Source organism: Talpa europaea (assembly GCF_964194135.1).
Source record: "Talpa europaea genome assembly, chromosome: 7".
NCBI classification, from domain to species: Eukaryota; Metazoa; Chordata; class Mammalia; order Eulipotyphla; family Talpidae; genus Talpa; species Talpa europaea.
The window spans coordinates 93,640,667-93,666,344 of NC_140074.1; the positions used below are offsets into that span (position 1 = coordinate 93,640,667).

The 25,678-nt window shown below is 43.1% G+C and overlaps 1 protein-coding gene across 1 annotated transcript in view; it reads left to right on the top strand.

Annotated features, from left to right (window-relative positions):
* Positions 1–17,540: 17,540 nt before the first annotated feature.
* Positions 17,541–25,678, top strand: part of GLP2R (glucagon like peptide 2 receptor) — a gene marked incomplete at both ends in the record, with an annotated part of 45,416 nt that continues 37,278 nt past the window's right edge. The window contains 3 exon segments of the mRNA XM_084237920.1: positions 17,541–17,735; positions 21,132–21,143; positions 21,145–21,423. Of these exon segments, the coding sequence (XP_084094046.1) occupies positions 17,541–17,735; positions 21,132–21,143; positions 21,145–21,423 (486 nt within the window).

Below are 25,678 nucleotides of genomic sequence, written 5' to 3' on the forward strand. Positions count from 1 at the left end.
CAGCAGGAATAATGTTTCCTTCAACATTCATTGTAAAGTTGCTGAGAAAAAAAGAAATCTTAGGCAACATTGAAAAAAAATACTTCTAGGACCTGCTTTTGTTATATATCCTTTGCTTAAAGTTGCAGTTTCCAAGAACCTATCAATGATGTTAAATGAGGCCAACTGTTAGTTGTTACTTTGGTTTAAAGATATTTCATTTAAATAGATTCACAGAGTTGTTTTGTGGAACATTTTGATTATGAGATTCATCTATGTTGTTGGTGAAGTTGGTGATGATTCATTTTCACTGGGTGACTGTCCCTCCCATGTTTTAATGTCAGCACAGTCTTCTGCGCCTTGGCATTTGAATGATGGTTTCACCAACCTAAAAGATGCCCGAAGTCACCAGCTCACAAGATCCTCAGAGCTCGGTTGAATAAAAGGCAATTTGAACATTGCCCTCGGGCCCTGGCGATGGGGAAGAGGCACAATAGGACTATGGGTTGTCTGGCTTGGGATGATGTTTGAACTCAGACGAAGTGACCAGGGAAATTTAGTTGTACTAATGAAAACTCAACCCATTGAGGGCAGTGGGGATTTCCTTTTCTTTCAAAGAATATACCAACCAAAATCACACTCTTTAGTCTACAAAAGATTCTTGCTCCAAATCCCTGTCTACTTTCTTGTCTAACATAGGAGAGAAACCTGAAAGTTTGCCTACGTCTGAACCAATGTTAGATACTCTCTCCTCCAGGGATGGAGCATGAAGTCTCATCAGGATGAATGCATCCATGGAGGATGTGAAAGCCACAGTCCAGATCAGAGTAAATCTCACCTGTCTTCTCCTGTGGAGTCTCTTCATTTCCTTAGCTCCAAACAGAAGCCATGTCCAGCTTCAGAGCCACAGACATTGGAGTCTCTGCATTGAAAATCCATGCCTGAATCAGAGGGAAAAAAATCCCCTCAGTCACTTCCTACCAGAAGTCTAACCTTTTCCCTCCTCTCCATAAAAGGCACCCAGGGCTCTGCCCTTGTTTATTCTTGCTTAGACACAAGGGAGGTTTCAGCCACTACCAGATTCTGTCACCCATCTTGTAAAATGAGACAAGGGCCCCTGGCTTTCTGAGTCCCCCGAGCTAGGGGAAGATCACTGAAGTTCAGCTGGTTGCTTCTGGTGATGGGTCTTTGATTCAGTACAACGCCCTGGCAACTGCCATGTCTGCTGGGCTGGTCCTCTAACAGCTAATCCCAAACAGGCTTTTTACTAATGCCAGAAAAGGAAGAAGGTTGACTCCTGACTTCTAGTGCCTGGAATGTTGTAGTCACCTGATAAAATTCACTGCATGGTTAAATAGGATGGGTGGCTTCCAGGCTAAAATTGATTGGTGGATTTGCACGCATTTGATCCTGGATTTCTCTCACGGAGATTTCACTATTGTTCCCCCAATTCATTGGCAAAGACTCAGACTCTGTCTTGTTTCCTTATACACCCATAGGCCCTAATGCAGCACTTTGCACATGGCAGACACTGGCAGGTAATTCTTCCATTGTGCTTATTAAGTACCAGGCATTGTTCCAAGGTCTTGAAATTGCTCACATGCTTCATCCTTACAAATCTTAAAATGGGTAGGATTTGTCTCTTATTGTATAGATGAGAAATGGAGGCATAGAGAGATAAGTGACTTGTCCAAGGTCAAGGGAAGGAGCTGGTATTTATATTCAGGCAGTCTGTCTCCAAAAGTCCATGCTCTTAATCACAAGCTATGTCAGTTTGCACAAAATGCTAAAGAAAAAATGTCTACTTGAATAGAACACACATGCATATGCCACATGTAGTACCTTCACATGTTTATATGTTTCTCTCTCCTGCCTTCCTGCCTTCCTTCCATCTATCCTTTTTGTAGAGGAAGGAAAGTAGGAAAAACAGCATTTTGCCTGAATTCGAAGCCATGATATTTTTTTAAATTAAATTTTTAAATTTTTTTTGCATCATTGTTCATTTTTAAACAATGTTTGCTTCCTCCCACCCCCCCAAGTGTAGTCCCCATAGAGTTTCCTTCCCCAAGGCACCCGTGCACTATCACCTCAGTCCCCTGTGCTCCTCCTTCCCTCCCTCTGATCCCTCTCCCTCCTCCTCCCCTGCAGCATGTCTCTGGTTTATAACTGTCTGATTTTGCTTTGTTGTGTTTTGTACTGTTACTATTTTTTTTTTACACTGATGTCTTATTTTGTTTTCCTATATTCCTGCTATAAGTGAAACCATGTGATATTTTTTTTTCCTTCTGGCTTATTTCACTGAGCATAATTCCTTCTAGCTCCCTCCATGTTGCTGGGAATGGCATGAGTTTATCATTTTTGATTGCTGAATAATATTCCATTGTGTATATATACTATATCATTTGGTTTTGGTATTAGTGTAATGTTGCGAAGCCAGGATATTTTGAAAGTGCTTGTTTTTTTTTTTTTTTTGTGTGTGTGTGTGTGTGTTTTTTTGTGGGACCCTCGCCAGTGGCTGGGGATCAAACTGGTGCTGCAGAGGCTGCGGGCAGCCTCGCAACCCAGCGCTCAACCACTGCGCCACCAGGGAGGCCCTGAAAGTGCTTGTTTATTAATATATCGTCATTATATTTAATAGGATGTTTATTAACATTAAATATATTCTTAATCTTAAATCTAGGAGATTATCAAACAAACTAAAGTGGTATAGTGTTAAAATGACTTTCTCTCAGTTTTCATTTACATTAAGTAGGGCTTTTTTTTTTTTATTGAGGCAACATTGATTTACAACACTGTATGTGATTCAGAGGCATAGGATCACACCTCCTCAGATGCTGTTACCATACCACACCCAATTCCAAGGCACCCATAGTCCACTGTGCCCCCTCTTCATTTTGTTCCCCCTTTCCTACTCTCCTTCTGGTAACCTCAATTCTACAATCAGCTCTCTAAGGTTTGGTATTGGTTTGATCTGACTTTTTTTTTTCAATTTTTTTTAAATTTATTGAAAATTGCAATACAAGAAGCAAGACCAAACACATACTAAACACTACAACCACTTTCCTTACTACCGAAGGCCAAACGGCAGGCCTAATTATTGCCTATTTAATCTAAGGATGTTGCCAATTCGATTCTGTTGCCATTGTTCCTAGTTTGCCGAGAAATGTAAACTACTTGATATGATTCATAATTTTTAAAAAAATTTACAAAGCTCCTTCATTTTTGTCACCAAAATAATACATTTCAGAGAGATTTGTAAAAACCAGGCTGGGGCTGAGCTCCTGGCAGGCGTTTCCTGGAGCATTCTTTGATTTTTCTATATTTCACATATAAGTGAAAACATCCAGTATTTGTCTTTGACCTTCTGACTTACTTCACTTAGCATAACCCCCTCTACTTCCATCTATGTTGTTGAAAATGGCAAGAGTTCATCTTTTTTCTTTGTTATAGCTGAGTAGTATTCCAGTGTGTGTATAAATACACATGTATCTTCCAAATCCACTTACCTGTTCTTGGGCCCTTAGATTGTTTCTAAAACTTGGCTATTGTATCTTAGTGCATACAATCCTTCGATTTTTTGTTTGTTTTTTTCTTCATTCTTGGTATACTCTGAGTAGTGGAATGAGCATATCTCATGGTATATCTATTTTTAATATTTTGAGAAGTCACCATTACTGTTTTCCATAGGGGCTGGGCCAGTCTGCATTCCCATCAGCAGTGTATGAGGGTTCTTTCTCCACATCTTCACCAATGCTTGTTGTTTCTAGCCATTTTGCTATGGATCATTCTCAAAGGTGTGAGGTGGTACCACATTGTGGTTTTGATTTGCATTTTCCTGATGATAAGTGATGAACATTTTTTCATGTGCCTGTTGGCCATCTGTATGTCTTCTTGGAAAAGTGTCTAGATCTTCTGTCGATTTTTTGATTCAGTTATTTGCTTTCTTTTCATTCATTCAAAGTATGAATTCTTTGTAGATCTTAGAAATCAGCCCTTTGTCAGATGTATGATGTGCAAATATTTTTTCTGATTCAGTAGGGTGTCTTTTAGCTTTTGTGATAGTTTCTTTCATTATATAGAAGGTTTTCAGTTTGATGTAGACCCTTGTGTTGATACTCACTTTTGTTTTTCTTGCTGTTGGAGATAATCCATAAAGACATCACTGAAGTTAAAGTCATGGAGTATTTTGCCTATTTCTTTGGCTACATATTTTATGGTTTTACATCCATGTCTTCAAACCATGTTGAGTTCATTTGTGTAAGGTGTGATCTAGATTAATATTTTTTGCATATGTAATGTGTGTGTTTTCTATTCACCAACCCTGGTTCACCAACCATGGTTCTGGATGCTGGGGCATGCAAAGAATGGTTCTTACCATAAAGAAATAATTTATAATCTATAAGAGAGGAACAAATATATGAAGAGGCTATTTCAATGTACTGAGGAATTAAAATCCATCTCTCTGTGTGTTATAGGGAAGATAGACTTCAAGACAGACTGAAGGATAAAAATGAGATGACTCGTACTGTTTCGTGATCTCTATGTAGATACACTCACTGCCTGAAAATGCATTAAGCTGTCCCCTGGGGGTTTGTGTGCTTTTCTCTGTGTAAATTGTACCTCAGTGAAATCAACATATAAGACATTTAAAAGGAAGCAAAGTGCTTTGGGAGCTCAGAGGACAGAGCAAAGAATGGCTTTCGACTTCAGCCTTCTGCTCTGCTGGGTGCGTAACTGGTCACCAGGTCTTCTCCTGCTATTTGACATCAGTTTCTCTGACATGACTCCAGAGAAGCATGTGCTCCCTTAGGGAACTTTTCCAGTGTGTTCCCTTCTCTCTAGGATCCAACTCTGACTCCATATTGTGACACAGGATCACCTACACTGATATATCTATTCAAATATATGCATGGTTCAATAAAACACAAAATTCCAAAGGAAAGGCATTCGATAGGCAGGTACTTGACTTGAGCCCCAAACATGAAGAAGTTAGCCAGGTTTCCCCTTTAGTTGATGACAGTACCATACTTGTTACAGCTCAGCACAAGAAGAATGAGTGTTGTTATTTGAAACATTTGGGTATTTTTTAGAAATGATATGTTCATTAAATACACACACACACATATTTTTATGAATCTGAACTAGGGAAGATTTAGGTTTATAAGAATTTGACATTACTTTTTTTCTCCCAAAACCCAAATTATATATCCAACAACATGTGACTTCAATAATTTCTTAGTTTAAAATACTAAGTAAATTTATATAATATTGTAACATATTAAGGAACACACAACACACCCTTGCCTCAAACAAGATTTGCAAGGTTTGCAGTGTTTATTTTTAGAAGCAAAAGTGCCTGGCAATTTAATTTAAGCACAACAATTCAAACATTTGTTCCACTTAGCCTTGATAAGATGTCATTTCATTTGACTGTTCTCATTTTGTCTTTTTTTTTCTGACAACAGCAACAAAAAACATTTGATTATCCATCCAAACTGATTTTACTATAGATGGAAATTTCAAAGAAAAAATGTTTAAAATAACACAAAACTTATTTTTAAATTTATGTCTTCTGAAAATTGAGGTGAAAATAATTTATTTTAAAGAAAGTAGTTATACACACTGACAGTATGTGCATGTTGATTAAGGAAAAAAGCTCTTGGAGTTGTCTGTCAACAAACCCACATGGGCATCACATTACACGTCCTTTGTAGTTAAAGCCTTGATTTCATTTTTTTGAGTTTCTCCTATCCTTAGTGCTCACAGGTACCTTCTTTCTTCATTGCCCATATTAAACTCACTGCTAGAAAATCCTGATATACTCATTTATACTAGAGTGCCTATGGTTTATAATCGCTTTTTTATTTTTTAATGTTTTTTAAATTTCTTTTATATATTTTTTACATCATTTTTCATTTTTGCACAATGTATGCATTTTCATCTTGGTTATATTCCCCATATAATTCCCACCCCCCCTTATTTTGACCCTAATCCTTTCTTTCCTCCCCCCCACCCCCCGCCATAGTGTGTCTGTCTCTGGTTTATAGTTGCCTGTTGATTTTGATTGTTACTTTATTATAATTAGTCTTTTTCCTGGTCCCTTATTTAGGTTTTCCAAATTCCTGCTATGAGTGAGACCATCCGGTATTTTTCTTTTTCTTTCTGGCTTATTTCACTGAGCATGATCCCTTCCAGCTCCATCCATGTTGCTGCAAATTGCATGAGTTTATCTTTTTTGATCGCTGAGTAATATTCCATTGTGTATATGTACCACATCTTCTTGATCCAGTCATCTATTTTGGGGGCATTTGGGTTGTTTCCATAGCTTAATGGTTTATATCTCTTGTCAGAGCTATCTTAGGCATTTTAACAAGGACCAGAGTCTGAAGTCAAAGATGGTTAGTGAAGGACGCGGTAGGTGGGAGATGTACCACATCAGTAACCTTCTGAAGCCCACCTCAGAGATGCTCGTGGTGAACATAAGTTGCCAACTTGTCTGCTCATGCAGATCTGACACTATCAGCCCTGGCTAGCACATGGACACCTTGCCTGGTGCACCTGGTGGCAGGTGACCAAACACATTCATGAGGGCATGCTCAGCAGGGCTGAAAGCAGCTTCTGTTTCCCAAATACTTTCTGAAGCTTCAGGTTCCAGGAAGTCGTGTTGGGAGCGCTGACTGCCCTTCTGTACACTCTGCTTCTCTGTGACTTCCAGGTGGGCTGATGTGTATCTGCTCATGGCCATGACTGACACAGCCATGCAGAGGGCAAAAGAACCCCGGCAAGACTGTCAACAAAAGGCACAGTTAGGAAAGGAAAAAAGCGATGATTCCAGAGCTTCCTGCTGGGGTCAATCTGGTGAAAAAACACCTCCTATATCCATTTTGGTGCACCCCAGGGCTTGAGCACCCAGGCCAGCAATTCAACAGTATGACCAGCAGTATTCCCATATCTGAGGCCTTCAATCTTCTGGCCCAAAGCTCACCGTGGTTTGAAAAATAGTGGTGTACATCATGTGGGCCACCATGTCTAGGAGACCTGCACAAGGAAAGCTTCTGAGCCACAGTAAGAACATAGTTTCTCTCTCTTACATGGGTTGGAGGTAAGGTGCCCACTAGCACCCTCATTTAACCCCTCCAATCAGCCTCACATTTCAGCTATACCCTAATTTCTCATAGTCACAAATCTACACTGTGGCATGTGTCCCCTTGCCTTGTTGTTCTTCCCATGACTACTTCTCTCCATTTTATCAAGCCCCGGTGTCCCTGTGTCCAAAGGCATCCTCTCTTCCCAGGCACAGAGGACATTCCTTGAGCTACACTCAGCCTGAAGTCATACTTTATAGTACTCTGCCATGCTGTTCTTTTTATTTTTTATTTTTTAATTTTTTTGATTTATTTATTTATTCAAGCACTGGGTACAGTCAGAAGCACCGGAGGGTGAGAGAATTCACCAGAGCCAGAGTGGAGAGCAGAACAGGCAGACTGATGAAGTACACTGCTGAGGGGAGCAGCGGGCAGCAGGAGAGGTCTGCACCCCATGTGGGATCCTCGCCCGGTGCTGCAGAGGCTGCGGGCAGCTTCTCAACCCAGCACTCAACCGCTGCGCCACCGGGGAGACCCGCTGTCCTTTTTAATTGTGATTTTTTTGTTACACTTACAAAACTACTTTGCATTCAAATCTGAATGTGTTCTGGTCACACAAGAGTCACATGGCAATAATCAGTAGGAAGTGAAGTCAGTTGCCAGTGTGATTTTCTTTTCTTTGTCTATAACTGGTCTTTTTGCCTGGAGACCAAGAGGCTTTTTTTTTTTTCACAAAAAAGTTTTAATGGGATATTTACACCAAGTTTGGATAACGCTTTTTAAAAAGTCACTATTTAGGGCCTCCCTGGTGGCGCAAGGGATAAAGCACCACACTATGAAGCTATCCGCAGCCTCTACAGCACATGTTCAATCCCCAGCAGGCCAGGGAGCAACCCACATGGCTCAGCAGACCTCTCCTGACTGGCCCACTGCTCCACTCAGCAGTGTATTTCAGTAGATCTGCCTGTTCTGCTCCCCACTCTCTCTGGTGAATCCTCTCACCCCCCCCACACCTCTGGCTTACACCCCAGTTCTTGTATGCATAAATAAATAAATCTTTTTTAAAAGTCACTATTTATTATGTACTTACTGTATTATAGGTGCATTCTATTTAGTAATCATCATAGTTTTTTGAGATAGCTAGCTCAAAGTAGGTAAGTAACTTGCCCAGGGTTACAGAGCTATTAAATAATAGACCCATGCAGGATTTCTCCACAGACCCATACCTAATCACTGCACTAAAATTAGGCAATTTCTTTTCTTAGAGCCAGTATATTTCCTTCCCAGATTGGTTATAAAGAAACACTGATAACTTACATTTTTCCAGCTGTGCTTATTCCCTTTCTTTTTACTAGTTATTCAAAGTACCATTGCTTCCCTCCAATGGAATTAATTCAGTGATTTAGCCAGTGGACCAGCTGACCTGCTGACCCAGCCATCTGTAGGAGAGAGCCAGCCAATGTGTTGGCCGTGGGTCCACCCTTCCTGAAACTTTGCTGTTCCCTTTGGAGCAGGCTGTGGGGAATGTGCCTGTTCTAATAATGCTGTTGGGAATTACCTGCAAGTGCCATAAGGATGGCTACAGAGGCATCCACCTTGAACCAGGGAAGTCCAGAGTTGTGATAACTCACTGTGCAGCCCACGAGGGTGACACTTGTCAACATCAGAAGTATATTCAGGACCTTAGCCCCGATGGACAGCCACAAAACACCTGCAAAATACAGGGATGACAGAGATGCTGGGCAATCCTTTGACTGAGCTCGCTTCTAAATCAGAAAAATAAAAATATCACAGGTTGAAAACAACAGATTTCTCTGTTGAATCTTGGCAAGTTGACAATGAAGGGGGCTCCTAGGGCTTGAAAGAGGAGTTTGTAAAGATCGTCCATAGCTGGGAGGGGGAAAAATACCAAGTAAAACTCTGATGTGAGGACACAAGAGATACTAGGATTTCCAGTGCCTGGGTGAAAAGTTAATGTGCTGTTTTGATTCCACCAGAAGACACTATCTTTTAAAAGAAGAAGCAGCACAAATTGCATTTGTTTCTATGTGAGTCTATTATGTACCCTCTGGATGGCACATGCCTGTGGCTTCAAAGAACCATGTTGGTTGTGGAGGGGACATGAAGGGAAACTGATATCTGTAAAAGGCCTGCGATAAGGCAAATCAGATACTGAGGGCACAGCAATGAATGAATGCATAAATAAATAAATCTTTTTTTAAAAGTCACTATTTATTATGTACTTACTGTATTATAGGTGCATTCCATTTAGTAATCATCATAGTTTTTTGAGATAGCTTGCTCAAAGAAGGTGAGTAACTTGCCCAGGGTTACAGAGCTATTAAATAATAGACCCATGCAGGATTTCTCCACAGACCCACACCTAATCACTGCACTAAAATTAGGCAATTTCAGGTCTTCACAAAACCTGAATTACAGCTGGGAAGAAGATACTAGAGAATAATGACAAATATGACTAGAGTTATGGAGGAGAAAATTACTCCAGGTAGTATGTGCCAGAGGTCACCTCTTCCCAACTCTACGTTCCCCTCACATTAACAGCTTGAAGTTGGCCAAGTAACAGTATTTACACCATGAAAGTAGCAAACATGAACAATGGGGCTTCCCCTGCCCCATGCAAAGTTGGCTCTAGAACATTCTCCAGTACCACTGACTATCGGCCACATGAGGAAAGCCTGCGGAGGTAGCTTTTGGACTTGACTTCACAGGAAAAAATGTAAATAACTCTCTCAACTTTCACCACTCCAACGATAACAAAGTTGTCCCAATCGTGCGGAGCACTGGAGGACAGGAAATGAGTAAGGTATTCACCTTGTTCTTTAGCTGGTACTATACTCCAGAAACTCCTACACGTTTCACCTGGAAGAAAAACAGCACCCATAAGTAGGGTTCACTTTGACAATTAGGAGCAAACTATGTTCCTGGCCCCTTACGTGTATCCTACTTCCTTCTGGTCAAGGACTGGGGAGCTTGGCAGATGGTGTATTCCCCATGAGCATGTGACTCAGTCTTCCCTACTGAACTCAGGTGTGGCCACGGGACTTTGCTTGGCCACAAAGTAAGGTAGGCCACCTTGGCTCAGCAACTTTAAGAATCAATGTATTGTCTACCCAGTTTTCTTCTCCTTGCCTCTGTGATCACAGAAGCACGTGTCCAGATGGAGTCTCTATCAGCCTGGGTCCCTGAATGGCTATGCAGAGCAAATGCCCCCTGCCAACCTGAAATGTACATACAGAAAGAACTAGCGATGAATTTTTTTGACTTAAACCACTGGAATTTGAGGGTTGTTTATTATTGCAGCATAGCCTTGCCCATCTGCAATGATACCCTGGCTAGTCTTGGACCAGTGATTCTTAGATCTGAAACAGTGTCCGTTATGATACAAATCTCAAATAATTTGTTTCTGGTTAGAGTTTGTAATGATTTTTTCTTTAAATGAATTAGAGCAGAGGGAGAGCTATCTGTGTTACTAAGACCCTCACAATGTAAATGAACCAGATACATTCCATTGTGCTTCCTGGAACATGAACAGAAAAGGAAGCGATTGTGTGCACCAGGTACTGGGCAGAACTCAGCACCAGACTGATTTTGTGCTTCTGGGGTCTGGGGAGCAAATGCTTTGCCTGTGTCATCATGTTGGACACATGGACTAGAAAAGTTTGCCTTGTTGCCACCTTAGCTATGTAGTTCATTTGAAAGAGCTAAGTCTGTGCATAAGCAGTTGTTGTACCGATGTAACCTTATCCCCATTTGGAGGTGAGTGGCATAGTAAGTTGATTTCATAGCAAGTCACCCTCTGACTATCCTGGTGGTTCCTATGGAACCACCCTGTCCTAGGTGGTTCCATACTCTCCATTAGCATTTCAGCCCCTAATGGCGTCTCAGACTGTAAAGTGGGAAATTGCCTGCATACTTTAGAGTGTCTCTAAGAACCTCTAAGGGTGAATGACTCCTATAAAACAACACAGGGAGAGGCAGCTGCAGCACTGGTACTCAGGCCGGCAGAGGCCCAGCCCACTGCTGCCCTGCTGCATCACTGACTTAATGCAATCCAGCAGACAGCAGGGGGCTGACCGAGGTACAAGAGTCATGAGACACAGCTGCTCCTTGTCTGGGCTGGTCAGAGCTAAAAGAAAGCAAGGTGGGCCATAGATCAGTGACTTTTCACAGGAACAGCTTTCTCATCTCTAAAATAAGCTCAGGACCTCCCCTGGTGGCGCAGCGGTTGCGCGCTGGGCTACGAAGCTGCCTGTAGCCTCTGCAGCGCCGGTTTGATCCCGGCCACCGGCGAGGATCCCACATGGCGCGCAGACCTCTCCTGCCGCCCCCACTGCTTCCCTCAGCAGTGTCTTCTGTTCGTCTGCCTATTCTGTTCCCCCTCTGGCTCTGGTGAATTCTCTCCCCCTCCCACGCTTCTGACTGTACCCAGTGCTTGTATAAATAAATAAATCTTAAAATAAAAAAAAAATAACCTCAATAGTTCCCACATTAGCCTTGCTTTGAAGATTAAATGAGATAATAGGTAGGAAAGTGCCTCTCACATTTAATATGTGCTTACATCTTATGGGAATAAAGTGAGTTCCCTCAGACCCTCTTTGCTTATAACAGGCATGAATCATTATTCATTCCTAGATTGTAATGACTTTAAGGGCAAGGATTCCATTGCCTATCTTTTCTGGAAGTTTTCAGGGGGCAAAATTAAGTTTGGGAAGCATTCTTTAGACCTTAGAACATATTTTTCTTTTAGAGGAAAGAAAATTCCAAGTCATTTTCCTCTTCAAGACTTACACTAGCTCCTATTTCCTCTAGCATCAAGTCTAAATTCTTTTTTAGGGCCTCACTGGTGGGGCAAGGGATTAAGACGCAACCCATGAAGCTTTTCACAGACACTGCAGCATCAGTTTGATCCCTGGCCAGGGAGCAACCCAATGGTGCAGCAGACCTCTCCTAACTCGCCCGCTGCTCCCCTCAGCAGTGTATTTCAGTCGATCTGCCTGTTCTGTTCCCCACTCTGTCTCGGGTAAATCCTCTCACTCCCCCACACCTCTGGCCTGTACCCCAGTTCTTGTATACATAAATAAATAAATCTTTAAAAAAAAATAAATTCTTAAGAAAAAAATATCTTTCCTCCATCAACCTGACTGGCTAACAGAGAGCCCACGGTTTGCTTCCTTCGCACCAGCCAGTATCACCAGGTTCACATGGGAAGGGCTACAGGCGTGGGTAAGTAGTGGCTTTTGCCAGTACATGCTTACAGGTCAGAAACCTTAGGATTTGCTGTGCTCGCCCCATAAAAATCCAAGTGCCCTGGTGCCCCATTTTTTCTTACTTCTTCCTTGCCTCTCAGCTGGGCTATGGGGGGGAGGAAACAAATGTTGAATTTATGACACAACCGTTTGGTGGGGCCGCCCCTGTCGGCAAGCTCTCCCACTTCAGCTTGTAGCAGGGATTCCTCTATCACTTCACTGTCCACAGCAAGCAGGCTGGGGGAGGGTATTTGCGCAGGTTGAGGCTGGGGCAATAGCATCTGGGAGCCTTCTGCTAACTTTCAACCCCAGTGACCTCTGCAGCTAATTTTTGTTTAAATTTTTGCTTATTTATTTGAGGTAACATTGGTTTACATAACTGCCTGTGATTCAGAGGAACAGGTTTAACCCTGCTCAGAGCTGCATCGCCACACCCCACCCACCCGAGAGCACCCATGTCCCTTTGTCATATTCCATTGAACCCCCTCCTCACATGTTCTCCCCTCTAGTGGCCTCAATTCTGCAGTCATTTCTAGACTTTGTTTTGCTTTAGTTTTGTCAATTTCTTAGTTTTGTTACTCTATATTCCACATATGAGTGAAATCACCCAGTATTTGCTTTTCTCCCTCTGGCTTATTTTACTTAGCATCATCCCCTCCAATTCCATCCATGGCAGAAGTTCATCTGTTTTTATAGCTGAATAGTATTCCACTGTGTACATGCACCACATCTTAATCCAATCATGTATAGTTAGGAACTTACTTAGCTTGGCTCTTATAAATAGTGCTTCTGTAGCTTTTTAATTAAGTCAACTCTGGATCGATTCAATTGGACATTTCCCTGGCTGATTCTCTGATTTCACCAGTAGCAGAGTTATTATGGTCACAATATCAAAAATTTGTTTTCCTAGTCCTACGAGGGAGGTCTCCATAGCATTGGAGAAATCTAACTTTCACGCTTTGTCTTTGTAGGGCACTTTTTTTCACATCATCACATCAGACCCTGAGATCCTCAAAACAAGCCTGTGAGTCAGACCTCCAGTGAGAGCAGTGTGTGGGCATCATGGAGACAATCTCCATTTACATCCCATAGGTCCAGGTCTGGCTTCCATGCCTGCTTCTGGCACGGCCGGTAATTACAGGAAACATCTAGACTTTCAGAGCCTCACTTTGTTCATCTGCAAAATGGATGCGATAAAAGTCCTCCAATGAGGAAGCTGTGAAAGCATTTTGCTAGCTGCCTTATATTCTTTTGTGCATTTAAATCATGATCAAGGCAAGTCAAATATCCATATTTTGCAGATTTGGAGGCCAGGTTCAAACAGGTTGGTAGAGTTGGCAACTGAAATGGGATTTTCCCTTTTTCTTCATCAAAAAGCTGTCTTTCTATATAACTCATGGAGGATAAGCGTCTACCTTGTGTTCTTAAAAGAACCGTCTTTCCTAACAGTAACAAAAAGGAGGCCAGATAGAGAGCCAGGAGCAGGGCAAAGAGAAAGTGGTGCAGACCTTGGAGATAAAGAGAATTCCAAGTAGCTTAGAAGGGTGAACTTAGCCTGGGCTAAAAAAGTCACAGCACAGTGACCCCTTGATTAACAACGAATCCTCAGAAATGGTATTCCTTTTGAATAAGGCCAGCGGGATTAAAAGGAAAAACCTTGACAAATCCCATGAAGTCAGAGAGGCGGGTATTACCAGGCTTAACAGTGCTTTGCCAGCAGGCCAGGCAGCAAGCCAGCCTGGGAAACAGTGTCCAAGACCTTGATGATTCACTCTGGTTCCCCACCCCCTGCACCCCCGGCTGCTTGTTCTACCCCATCCCTCACTTTTTGTGGGGCGCCCAGGCCTCTGGATCATGAAATTTTTGAGATTAGCAGAATAATATAGACTTGGAAATTAGCACATTTTCTTGATTTGTCATCTAAGGAGAATATCGTGTAGTCTAAGAACTGCCTCAACCAGAAATTGTTGTCTCAAATGTTCCTTATGGAGGGTGAATCACACACTTTATGCCTGAGGAGTGGAGGGACTTGCACAGAGTAAGTTCTGAAATAGTACTCCAGGTCAGGGCTCCCCTGAGAGGCAACTCACAGGGAAATAGAATTGGAGCTAATCAGAAGGAACATGTCCAGTGAGGCCTCATGGACAGCAGAACTGGGGTGATCAGACATTCAAGGCCCCTTTCCTGGATTGGTTTAGGGAACAATGAACTGGTTTAAGGGACTCCCAATACTGAGTCTTCACTGCCTGGTTGGTCTCCTTGGCTCAACTCACCCCTTTTGGCCCTCTCCCCACAGCACTGTGCAGTGTCTTCTCATTCCCCTCCAGTGGCGTCATTTCCTTCTTATGCCCCAGATCTCTAAGCACTTGTGATAAGTTACACTAAATAGATGTTAGTGTGGAGTAATAACTCCACCTGGGTCCTGTGCTACGATGTACTGCAGACATGCTTTCGTGGGTCTATGCAATGTTCTCAAGATATTACACATTAGGAAATTTCACATAGAAACCGACATACCTTCATTTCCTTGAAAAATCATTGAGTTTACAAATCCACATGACCACAAAGCCGAGTTCAGCAAGAGGCTGCCCCCTTTAGTTGAGATTTTAAGGTCCTGGGTATTTCCAACTAACCCTGCTTTATTCTCTTTATTACCACCTCCTATGAGCATTTACGTGCAAGCTTTGATGTATGCCTTTTGTTTTATTCTTTTTTTTCTCTGTATATTTCATATTAACCTCATTATTTAGTTAAATTTAATTCTACACTTGGATTTAGGGGCATGTGTAGTGTGGGGGAAGGTGTTCTGGAAAAGATGTCCTCCTTTCTTCCTTCTTAAAAAAATTATGACAATATTTAGAGACCTTGGTTTACCTAAATGACCTTCTTATATTAGGAAATATGTAAAAATGTGAGCGGAGGTTTTTTTAGGCCGATGGACACAAACTCATACATTGACAATTACAAAAGTTGTGAACCTTCAGTTAAGTTTGTAGGTGTGGTGGGGTGGTGGGAAATCTGGGCTAACAGTTAAGAGATTTGCGCTCCACATCTGACTTGATCTGTATTTAGATGAACGAGCTTCAGCACTTCTACCTATAGAACTCATTTTGTCATCTGTGAAATGAGCCTGTTGTTTTAGCTCTGCTTTTCTAAAGAGTGTTCCACTCAGCATTAGAATATTAGTCTCAGGAAATATTAATCCTTACTCTTATGCAGATATCTTCTTCTACAGCCAATTCATTTTGTGAAACACTGGGGTAGGTGAAAATAAGCAGGTTTCTTTATGGTGGGACTTCCCAGATATTTTAATATGCTAATGTTGCAAATTTCTAAGAATAAGATATAATATGCAATATTTTTCCATTTATTTATATACGTGTCTGTTTTTTTATTGAAGTGACTTTGCATTACAACACTTTAAGTTTCAGGTATGTATCATTATTAACTCATGATTAGTAACATGCTTTTCAAATTTGTTTGACTATCAAAACTCATTTCATTTAATTTTGCAAAAAGTATCTCTAAAGGCTGTGAAGCAGCCTTTGAGAAAACCCAGTGAGGGATGCAGAGTCTCTTTCTGACTTGACCTCAAGTATGTAAGATGCATGTAAATGAAAAGTGGTCAAGAAATACATCTTTATTTTTAGTTGGATTTGTTCACAAAACATTGAGAGCATCAGTCTTCTTTAGAATTCTGGTGTGTTCCTGAGAATATATTAAAAAAAACTCTCACCAGTGTGAGGACTGAGAAAGTGTAATTTTTTTTTTAAATTTAAAGATTTATTTATGCATATAAGAACTGGGGTACAGGCCAGAGATGTGGGGGGTGAGAGGATTCACCAGAGACAGAGTGGGGAACAGAACAGGCAGACTGACTAAAGTACACTGCTGAGGGGAGCAGCAGGCGAGTAGGAGAGGTCTGCTGCACCATGTGGGTAGCTCCCTGGCCAAGGGATTGAACTCATGCTGCAGTGGACAGCTTCATAGGTTATGTCTTAACCCCTTGCACCACCAGGGAGGCCCAGAAAGTGTAAATTTTGCATGTATTGGCAGAAGTGCCGGGACTCCTGGTCTCTGAGCACATGGCCTGAAAGAGCCTTACATAGTCCCTTAACTTGTACTGTTGTCCTCTGATTTAGGTTGAGAAATTCCACACTTGGGTAGCAATTTTTTATCAGAAAATCTGGGGACAAATTACATCACATAATGTCTGTGTGAGTCTGTGAGGCACAGCTAAGAGGAAAGTAAAGCATTTGCAGCTGCTTCCAATCTTTCTTGAGTTCGTGGTTTTCAGAGATGAGGTATCCACACTCCTATTCCTCCAACCCTGCCCATGCCGAAACCTTTCCCCCATTCCCCTGGTTACTGGCTCCTTTCTACTTAATTCTAACTTCTGTCATCAAGTTCAAATTCTACTATGGCCCACCTTCCCCAAAATTACAAACAGTAATGCATCTGATTTTCTCTGGTTAGGCCTTTTCTTTCTAGGGAACATTGTTCCTCTCTGTTCCCCATGCTGGGATCATGGTGACCTTATGCTGCAGGGGGGTAGGAGCTGCCTCAGGTGACACAGAAGAGTCGTGTTAAGTAGCAATATTAGAAGGGTGGCAGAGTAGATGTGGGATGTGGTGGTGTGGGATTTATCCTGATCAATTATGTCAAGAAGTCGTTAGATTAGCTCTAGCAGGAAGACAGTGCCATGTCAGCATCAACCACAGATAAGAGACATTCTGCCAGGGATGGGGAGGAAAATGGATCAAAACAGGGGGAGAGAAGAGCACAAAGGACTATGGTGATGGTTCACGGGTGAACTGGTGGTGAGAATTTTACGGGAATACACAATGATGTAAAAGATATAAAGATAAATTATAAAAATAAATAAATAAATATATTGAAACATGGAGGCAAATGCTAGAAGAAACAACAAACTTGAAAGCGATTTCTTCTGAAGGGTGGGACCAGGTGATGGAACTCAGCCATTTATATAATAACTCTAGGAGGCGAGTTCTGCTACTGTTCCTACCTTACAGATGCCGAAACTAAGACCCAAGGACCCGCTGGCGACGGTGGCAGAGCGGGATGAAACCCAGGCGGCCCCTCGGGGCTCCGTGCCGCGCCCCAGGCCCCACAGGGTTGCTCACCTGCACTGCCCAGGGCCTCCTCACAGCTCTGCCACAGCCCCACGTGCAGCCCGCGTGGGGTGAACATGTCCCCCGTCTCCCAGACGTACTGGACGGCCTGGCTCCCGCTGTCCCGCCCGTCACCGCCACCGCTGCCCTCACCGAATGGACACTGCAGTGCTCGCGGGTGGCCCTGGCACAGCGCCTCTGCCACCCGCCGGGTCCCCTCACACCAGTCACTGCTGCCCAAGGCGGTGGGGGAGAAGTCGAGGGCCACGGCGGTGGGTAGGAGGGTCAGCGCTCGCCGCAGCCGGCCGGGGTCCACGGCAGTGGATCTCCTCCTCCCGCGCAGTGGAGGTGCCCACCGCTCCTCGCCCCAGCCCAGCCAGCTGCCACACCTGTCACCCTGACAGGCTACTCGCGTGTCTGCCCGGGGAATCTGGGGGCGCTCCAGCCCGTGACCAGGCCTGGGGGGCCCCTGTGGCCTGAAAAGCTCCCTGAGAAAGGCGAGAGCTGGGGCGCGCTCCTCGGCGCGCTGGCCTCCCCAGGGTGTGGACGTGCAGGAGAGCGCCTGTTCTCTTTTTTGGTCTTTTTACATAAGATAAAACATACCTTCTTAACTATTTTCAAGTGTCCAGGTAAGTTCAGCCCATTGTCCTGCGACCAGTCTCTCCAGCTCTTGATGGGGCTACAGGGAAGCCCTAAACCCTTTAAACATGGACCTGCTGCCCAAGGCTCTGGCAGGTGGCGCCCCCTGGAGGCCGCGGGGGAGGCTGACTAGTCCCTGGCAGGTTCCCAACATAATGTAGGTGGGGTGGAGACTCAGAGGAAATACAGGAGAGACTGCAGGGGCAGCCCCCTTATACAGTGTTTTCGGAAATTCAGCGTTTTCCAGGATTCAGCATTCTGGCGACAGTCATTCCTGCCCCCACCACGCTGATCTTCCAGAAGGCTGTTGGGGGCTTCTAAAGGCTGTGGAGAAGAGGCTTTGTGATGCCAGAAAGGCATGGAGCAGGTTCTCTGTGGATTCCCGCAGACGGGTAAAAGAGTTCTGGAGACCTCAGTGGCTTTTTCAGGTTTTTAAGATCTTTCTACACCATTTGTGGTGAGGCGACCAGGTTCAGGGCAGGCAGGAGGGGTCTGCGTCTGGGAGGCCTGGAGGCCTGGCCGGGTCTGGGAAGCCTGGAGGCTGGTAGCCTCCTAGCGCCCAACAAATCTCTACTCTTTCTGGGCTCTTTGGTGTTCTTTTGTTATCTCTTTGCCCGTCTCTACCGCACTCTTCTGCACAGAACCTCTGCCGAGATGGTCCTGTGCAGTCGCCCTTATATGCTCGGTCTTTGGCTCAGGGGCCCACTCATGCACGCGCACACCACACCGCAGGCGCCACTATCAGGTCTGCATGTAAGCCCACAGGCGTCCATAGCATCAGCTAATGGTGGGAGCACGGGAAAAAACAACACGATCACTTCCATTTACCCTGCGGGCTTCCAGCAGCCAAACTCAAAGGAGAAATGTTCAAAGACTTTGCAAGTAGCTGAGTGACTGAAACTGTTCCCAGCTCTGCTGCTGTTACACCCTGGCAGGCAAGGAGAAGATCCGAAACGGGCTCCTTGCTGAGCTGCATGAGTGTGGCCATTTGTTGGGTGGTTTGACCGCTGCAGCTGCTGTTTTGCATGTCTCTTGTCTGGTGCTGTGCTGGGACATCTCAGCAGCTCTGGTGAACACCTCCTATTGTGTCTTCTGCTGTGTTTGTGAGTCAGAACCAGCCTGTAGTCTGGCTGGCCTGTGCTCCAGGTCCGCAATAGCGGGAAGACGGAATCTTGGGACTTGAGAACACTGGACTCTGCTTCCGGGAGCTAAACGGCCATTTTGGGCCTCAGGAATGCTTTGTTTTTCCCTGGTTTGCTAAATAGATCCCATTATTGTTGTCCTCTGAACCTGAGTAGTCTCGCAATTGTGCACACGGGTGAAGAACTCAGACAGTGACTGGTAAACTATTTGGGCAGTCTCCTTGGCCAGTTTTAGTGCCCCTTGTTGCCCTGTATCACTCTCAGTAGTCTGAAGTCCCTGTATGTGTCCTGCCTGGCTGCCCGTTTTGTAGCAAGAGGAGTCACTGTGTTTTTTGTGATAAAGCACGGCATCCATCCAACAGGTGGGGATGTCATGTGTGGTGCCAAGTCCTGTCCCTTTAGAAAAAGGATGTTTTTGAGACATTCAAAGAGATGAGATAGAATATTTCACCAGGCTGGCATTTTCTCCACCAGATTGCAACGTGAAAGACAATCTTTAATGTGCAGTTATGGAACAGCTTCCCTTCCACATACGAAGGGTAGTCACTTGGGCACGGTGCTCCTCTGTGTCCCCACCTCTGCCTCTCTGCTCTCTGTCCCAAAGAGATGATCACGTGGTTCCACAGGCCATACTATTATGAGTCCATTTGTTCATTAGGAGCATTTTACTATTGAGGTTTAAAACCGTATCACATTGGGGTTTTTAAGATTTCTATGAGCTGATGCTCATCTGTTTTCCCCTAACCGTTCAAAATTCCTTTAGGTAAGTTAACTGGGGTGAGTGCTTATGGTTTAATTTGAATGGGAAAAAAATCTAAATAAAAACATGTTCCTCTCTTGCTGACCTATATTTCATATACTCAGAGAGGACGTTTTCCTTCTAGGTCCGCAGTTTGGGAGACTGCAAAGAGTTGGAAGAGAATGCTGGGAGCTGGGAAGGGGGGTGTAGGGAGAGAAGTGCCAAGCAGAATCTTTCAAAGGCACAGTGACAAGCCTGCTAGAGAAAAGGCAATCCCCAGAGAGTTATGTTAAATATGGCACCTTACCAATTTGCTGTGGTATGGCGTCTATGGCCAGAAGACTTGGGTACTCTGGTTTTGCCACTTACTGCTGTGTGGCCTTGGGTAAGTTGCCTAACCTCTCTGAACCTAAATATTCTCAGCTGTAGGTGGAAAAATAATCATAGCCTCACAGGGTTATTGTAGGGGTGAATGCAATAGGATGCTGCAAAAGATTTTATAAATGTGAATTGTGGGGAGAAATTGCTAGTATGTCAGTAAGTGACGGATCATGAATTCCATCAAAGGGTCTTCCAGGTGGACTGAATGACGTGTTCAGAACAAGTGAGCAAGTGACCTCAGCATGTTGTTTTGCTCTTGTGTTGAAGAACTCCAATTGCTGATTGGGGTTTTGCTTCAGGCCCTGGGTCAGGACATGGTCTCTCACTGGCTGGGTAACTGTCTCTTTTGAAGTCTTGGAATAAATAGGACTCAGAGGAGGCCCTGACTTTGTCACTGGTCTCATCCCAGCCTGGACTAGCTGATTGCCTTACTGAGAAATATCCTTCCTCACCAACAAGACGCCCACCTCAGAGCTGACTCAAGGCCCACCTCCTCCTGCCAGCCATTCCTCAGTGGTTTGAACTCCTGTCTGTGGCACTCTGGCCTTAGGCATTCAGCAGGACATTGGGGGTAGAACCGACTGACCGCCTTGCTTTTTCTCCTCTCTGGCTCCACCAAGGAAGTGCCAGGAAGCACAGCTGACTTGGGGAAGGTCTGGGAAAAATCTCCTTTTGGGGGGGCCGGGGCGGGGGATGAGCCACGGCTGGTGAGAAACTTTGGAGATTCAGTAGATCGCTCTAGACTGGTCCAGACGCTCCCGGCGCAGCGTGGAGAGGATTTGTGCAAACATTTCCTCATTGTACAAAGAGGAATGCAAGAGGAGGCCGCCTGTGGTCCATCTAGGACTGTTAGAGAAATGTGCCCGCACTTGTGAAAGTGCAGCGAGGAAGATGGGGCCTGGGAGAAGGAAAGTGAGGCCCCTGCTTGGCGTTCATGAGTTGTCCATGGGCGTCCCAGCTCCTCGGGGGGCCAGGCCTGACCCCTTCCACAGGAAGCTCTCTCTCTGTGTCCCTGTGAGGCCCTTCCTTACCTTGATGCTTCTGGTTTCCATCAAGCAAGTAAGAGCAGTTTTATTGTAATTGTTATTGCTATTGCTGTCATTATTGTTATCATGATTATTGTTGTGTATATTTTCTGATTATGGAAACAATTTAGACCTGTAGCTATTTGGAAAATATGAAACAGTATTGACAAAAATGACCAGCTATAATCCTAGCATTTAGAGGTAATCACTGCTCATATTTTGGCATATTCATATTATCCCCAAACCATTTTCTATGCATATTTTTTATGCAGCTGAAATTATAATGCATATAAACATTTTGTATCCTGGATTCTCCTTTACATCATATTATAAGCATTTTCCCTTGTCAGTGTGAACTTTGTAGAGAGCATTTAAAATTCTGTATATATCTTCTTGTCTGCTTTTATCATTTCTTAGGTTGAGTATTTAGGTCAGATGGATAAAGGTTGTTTTCCTCTCCCCGTCTTCTTTCTTTTTCCTTTCCTTCCTTCTTTCTTCCTTCTTATCATAAGCATAAAATGTTCATTGTTTTTTTTTTTTAATTTATAAGTTCCAAAGAAGTATAAATACAAACACAAATCACTGCAATCCCACCACACAAAATCACCCTCATTCGTATTTTGGGCCTTATATTTGTAGATATTTCCCTACCATTTACTTAAATATTGTTTTTTTAAAAAACAAACATAGGTTCATACTATAAATATTATCTTATAGTCTGCTTTTTTCTTAACAAAATACACTAATAACATGAGCTTTCATTTTTATTGAACACTTACTATGCATTAGATTCTGTGGCAGGCAACTCCTTCATATTATCTTATTTCATTCTGTCCCAGGGAGGGAACTTCTACTAATCCCACTTTACAGGTGAGAATGTTGAGGCTCAGAGAGGTGGAACAGTAAATATAGATGATATATAAAAGCTTCAAGGAAGCATTATAGTGTGTGCAATTATCCTCTTTCGTTGGGAATTTGATAGCTGCTCTTATTCTCATCCAAGGAGAATAGATTTTTACTCCTCTCTTTTCAAGTTTCCACTTTTATGCTGCGCTATGAAGAGTAGGATCCCTAGTCCTGATCATCTGAGTACAGAAAGCTTGAGGGAATGATTCACTCCTTTGGTTCATGGGAAGAGTTAGTTCTGTTTGTAATCTCAGAATTCGATAGATAAATCTCTTCTGCCCCTTTTTGGGAGGGGTGTGGTGCCAGGTTTCAAAATCATTCATCGTACCAGGCTTTCTTTGGTGCTAATCTGGGACCAGACAGACAGAAACCCCCTATCAAATTCTACACATCCAAATTCTCCCAGAGGCTGCCTTCATGCCCAATCCATGGTTTCATGGAATTCTTGACATAGTGGCACCTTCTTAGTAACTGACCAGAATATTCCTGAGGAGAGTAGGTGTTCCTGGCCAGTCTCCTGGCCCAGGACTTAATCAGTTAGTGGCAAGACTGTTGCAGAGATAGTCGATATAGATACTCCTTCTTGCTTCACTTCTTTGAATTGTTTCTTATTAAAATTGAATATAGTCAATTAATTGTCTGGGCTTGTTCATCTTCTCTCCACAGCCGTGTGTTGATACTGATACAAGCACTGCTGAGTCACTTTGCATTTGATCATAGATTATCTTATACCCCATAACAAACCTCTGAGGAATGTGTTATTACTTAACCCATCTTACAGACAGGGAAATTTAGTTCCCTAGGAGTTAAAGGCTGGTCTGCGATTGTGTAGCTCCTGCACAGTGGAGTCACTGTGTTTACCCAGGGTATTTGAAGTTCTGTGTTCTTTCTTCCCTAGCATCCCTTGGAAACTGTTGGGATATGAATATTTATACATTACAACAGCACACTCTGCAGTGTTTCAGGCGGGCTTATGAAGCTGACCAAGTCACACCTTGGCCCTTCACTCTGGTATTTTCATAATCAATAATGTGCCCGTTAGAGGTGTCCCCTCCCCCTTTTGCCACCCAAGTCTGTTTTCAGAACTTTTTCACTCTGTCTGTCCTGCAATGTGTGTCTGTAACCCAGAGGACCCTCCTCTTGATTCTCCACCTAAAAGCTCATATTCTTTCTCCAGATGTTTATATTATAAGACTTTGCGTTGACGTTCATGATGAATTTTGCTCATAGACGTGTTCCCTGCCTGGAATATAAATGACCGTGGTGTATTCTCTGGCAGGAAGTCTTCATAAAATCCACTTAATGAGAAATTCTCAGGAATAGTTTAGTTTCTAAATCAAGCAGGGAAATAGTGCTATCTTTCACTCTTCTCTCTCCAAATTCATTTAAGTTAATTGGCAGTTGCTTTGGCATCACAAAAGTAAACTCTCTAATGTTCTTTGAGAAGGGACCTTGTGACTTTTTCATACATTGCTGATGAGAATGTAAAAAGGTACATATTTTTAAATTAAAAAAATGTTGGCAAGGATAGTTTGGCAGTACATTATCAAAACCCTTTAAAAATGTGTACACTCTGTGACCCAGAAATTCCAATTCAAAGAACTTCCCCTAAGAAAATAAGATGTGCTCAGATGTTTAACTATGAATATTTTCATTGCAGCATCATTTATATTAGCAAACATCTAAGACAATTTAGATGTTCAAAGCTAGAGGATTTAAAAAATAAATTATATCATGAATTCAGAGAACATTATGTTGCTGTTAAAATGGTGTTCTAGAATTTCTTGAAATGGAAATAGAGTCACAATATATCTCCTAGTGAAAGAAAGGTTACAAAACAATGTGACTTCCTTTTTGATTAAAATAAAAAAGTAAAGGAAAGTGGAAAGAAAAAGGATGTTTGTGTGCAGAGAGGAATCTGGAAGGAAATGATAATTTCTGGGTAATAAGACTGATTCCACCTTCCCTGTTCTTGTTTATCTGCAATTTATATTTTGTTTACAGTGAAGTGTATTACTTCTCTAACAACAAATAATAAAAGATTTATTTAAAGCAGGTCAGCAGAAGCCTTTTTGCCTTAATCCCTTCTCAGCTAAGTTAATCACTGATGCTAGTTGCCGGTGCCAGGGAAAGTGGGGTCAAGTTCAAGCTGGACTTTTCCATTTAGAAAGCATCTGCTCATGTATCTCCTTCCCTCATTACTTTGTTTAGATCTGGTTGTGGCTGAACTTAGATTTATGTTTTGTGTTGGTACTTTAGGACTTGTCTTTAGGACAAGTACCTGGGAAAACAGTTGGAATTTGTCTGACTCCCCTCAACCTACCCAATTCAGCATTTTTTGTTAATTCTGTTCTTGACCCTAACCATTAGTCATGGCAAAGACATGGGGAATGGGCGAGCACACATATATGACTGATTTTATAGTCTCTTCTTCAGCCAGCTGAGGTCTCTGATATAGCCAGCTTTTTATCCAAAAAAGGGTCTTGCTTTGGTGACTTGGGACATTCTGGAAGTTTATGATTTGGTTGTCAACTTATCTGCTGAATTTGTGAAAATAATATAGAGTCAGTTGTGGTCCCATGAGAATGTTTCTTTAAAGATCCTATAAGCTTCTGTCTTATCTTTTGTGCTGTAACTCAGAGAGAGATGTTATTAATGGAGACTTAAAAGTCATTGGAAACTGAAATCAAGGGCTTACAGCCAATTACTTCATCATCATTATTACTTATTGGCTAACTCCATGGTTCCAAAGTTGTGTGCTAAGATGCCACAGGGTACCACTGTGAGCACACACAGGGGGGTCATATTTTAATTTCTCAAGGGGAGCACAGTGATCATAGCATCTGCACTCGCTGTACAACTTACTAGCTGGAGGCACTTCACAATTTCAACACACATTCTTCCTTTTGATGCTGTTGTCTGTTTGCAAAGCTAGGTATTCTGCAGTTGCTATGATAAAAAGCAAGTACCACACAGATGTGATCTACCTAGTTCTCAGGTTTGAGAAGTTGTGCAGTCCCCTATAGGCACTAAGCTGTTAGGATATAAATACTTATTAAGGTGTTTGTACTTTCCTACCTAATAAATGGGACTTTGGAGATTTCTTTTGGCTTGTTTTCCATGGGTACTGCAGAAAAATTGCTGAGACACTAAAAGCACCACGAATTGGTCTAACGATGACTATATTGGTGCTTCTTTTAAAAGTTGGTTATGGGCCTCCCCTGGTGGCGCAGGTGGTTGAGCGCTGTGCTGCAAAGCTGTCCGCAGTCTCTGCAGTGCCAGTTCGATCCCGGCTGGCCGGCGAGGGTCACATGGCACGCAGACCTCTCCTGTCGTGCCTGCCGCTCCCCTCAGCAGTGTATTTCGTCAGTCTGACTGTTCTG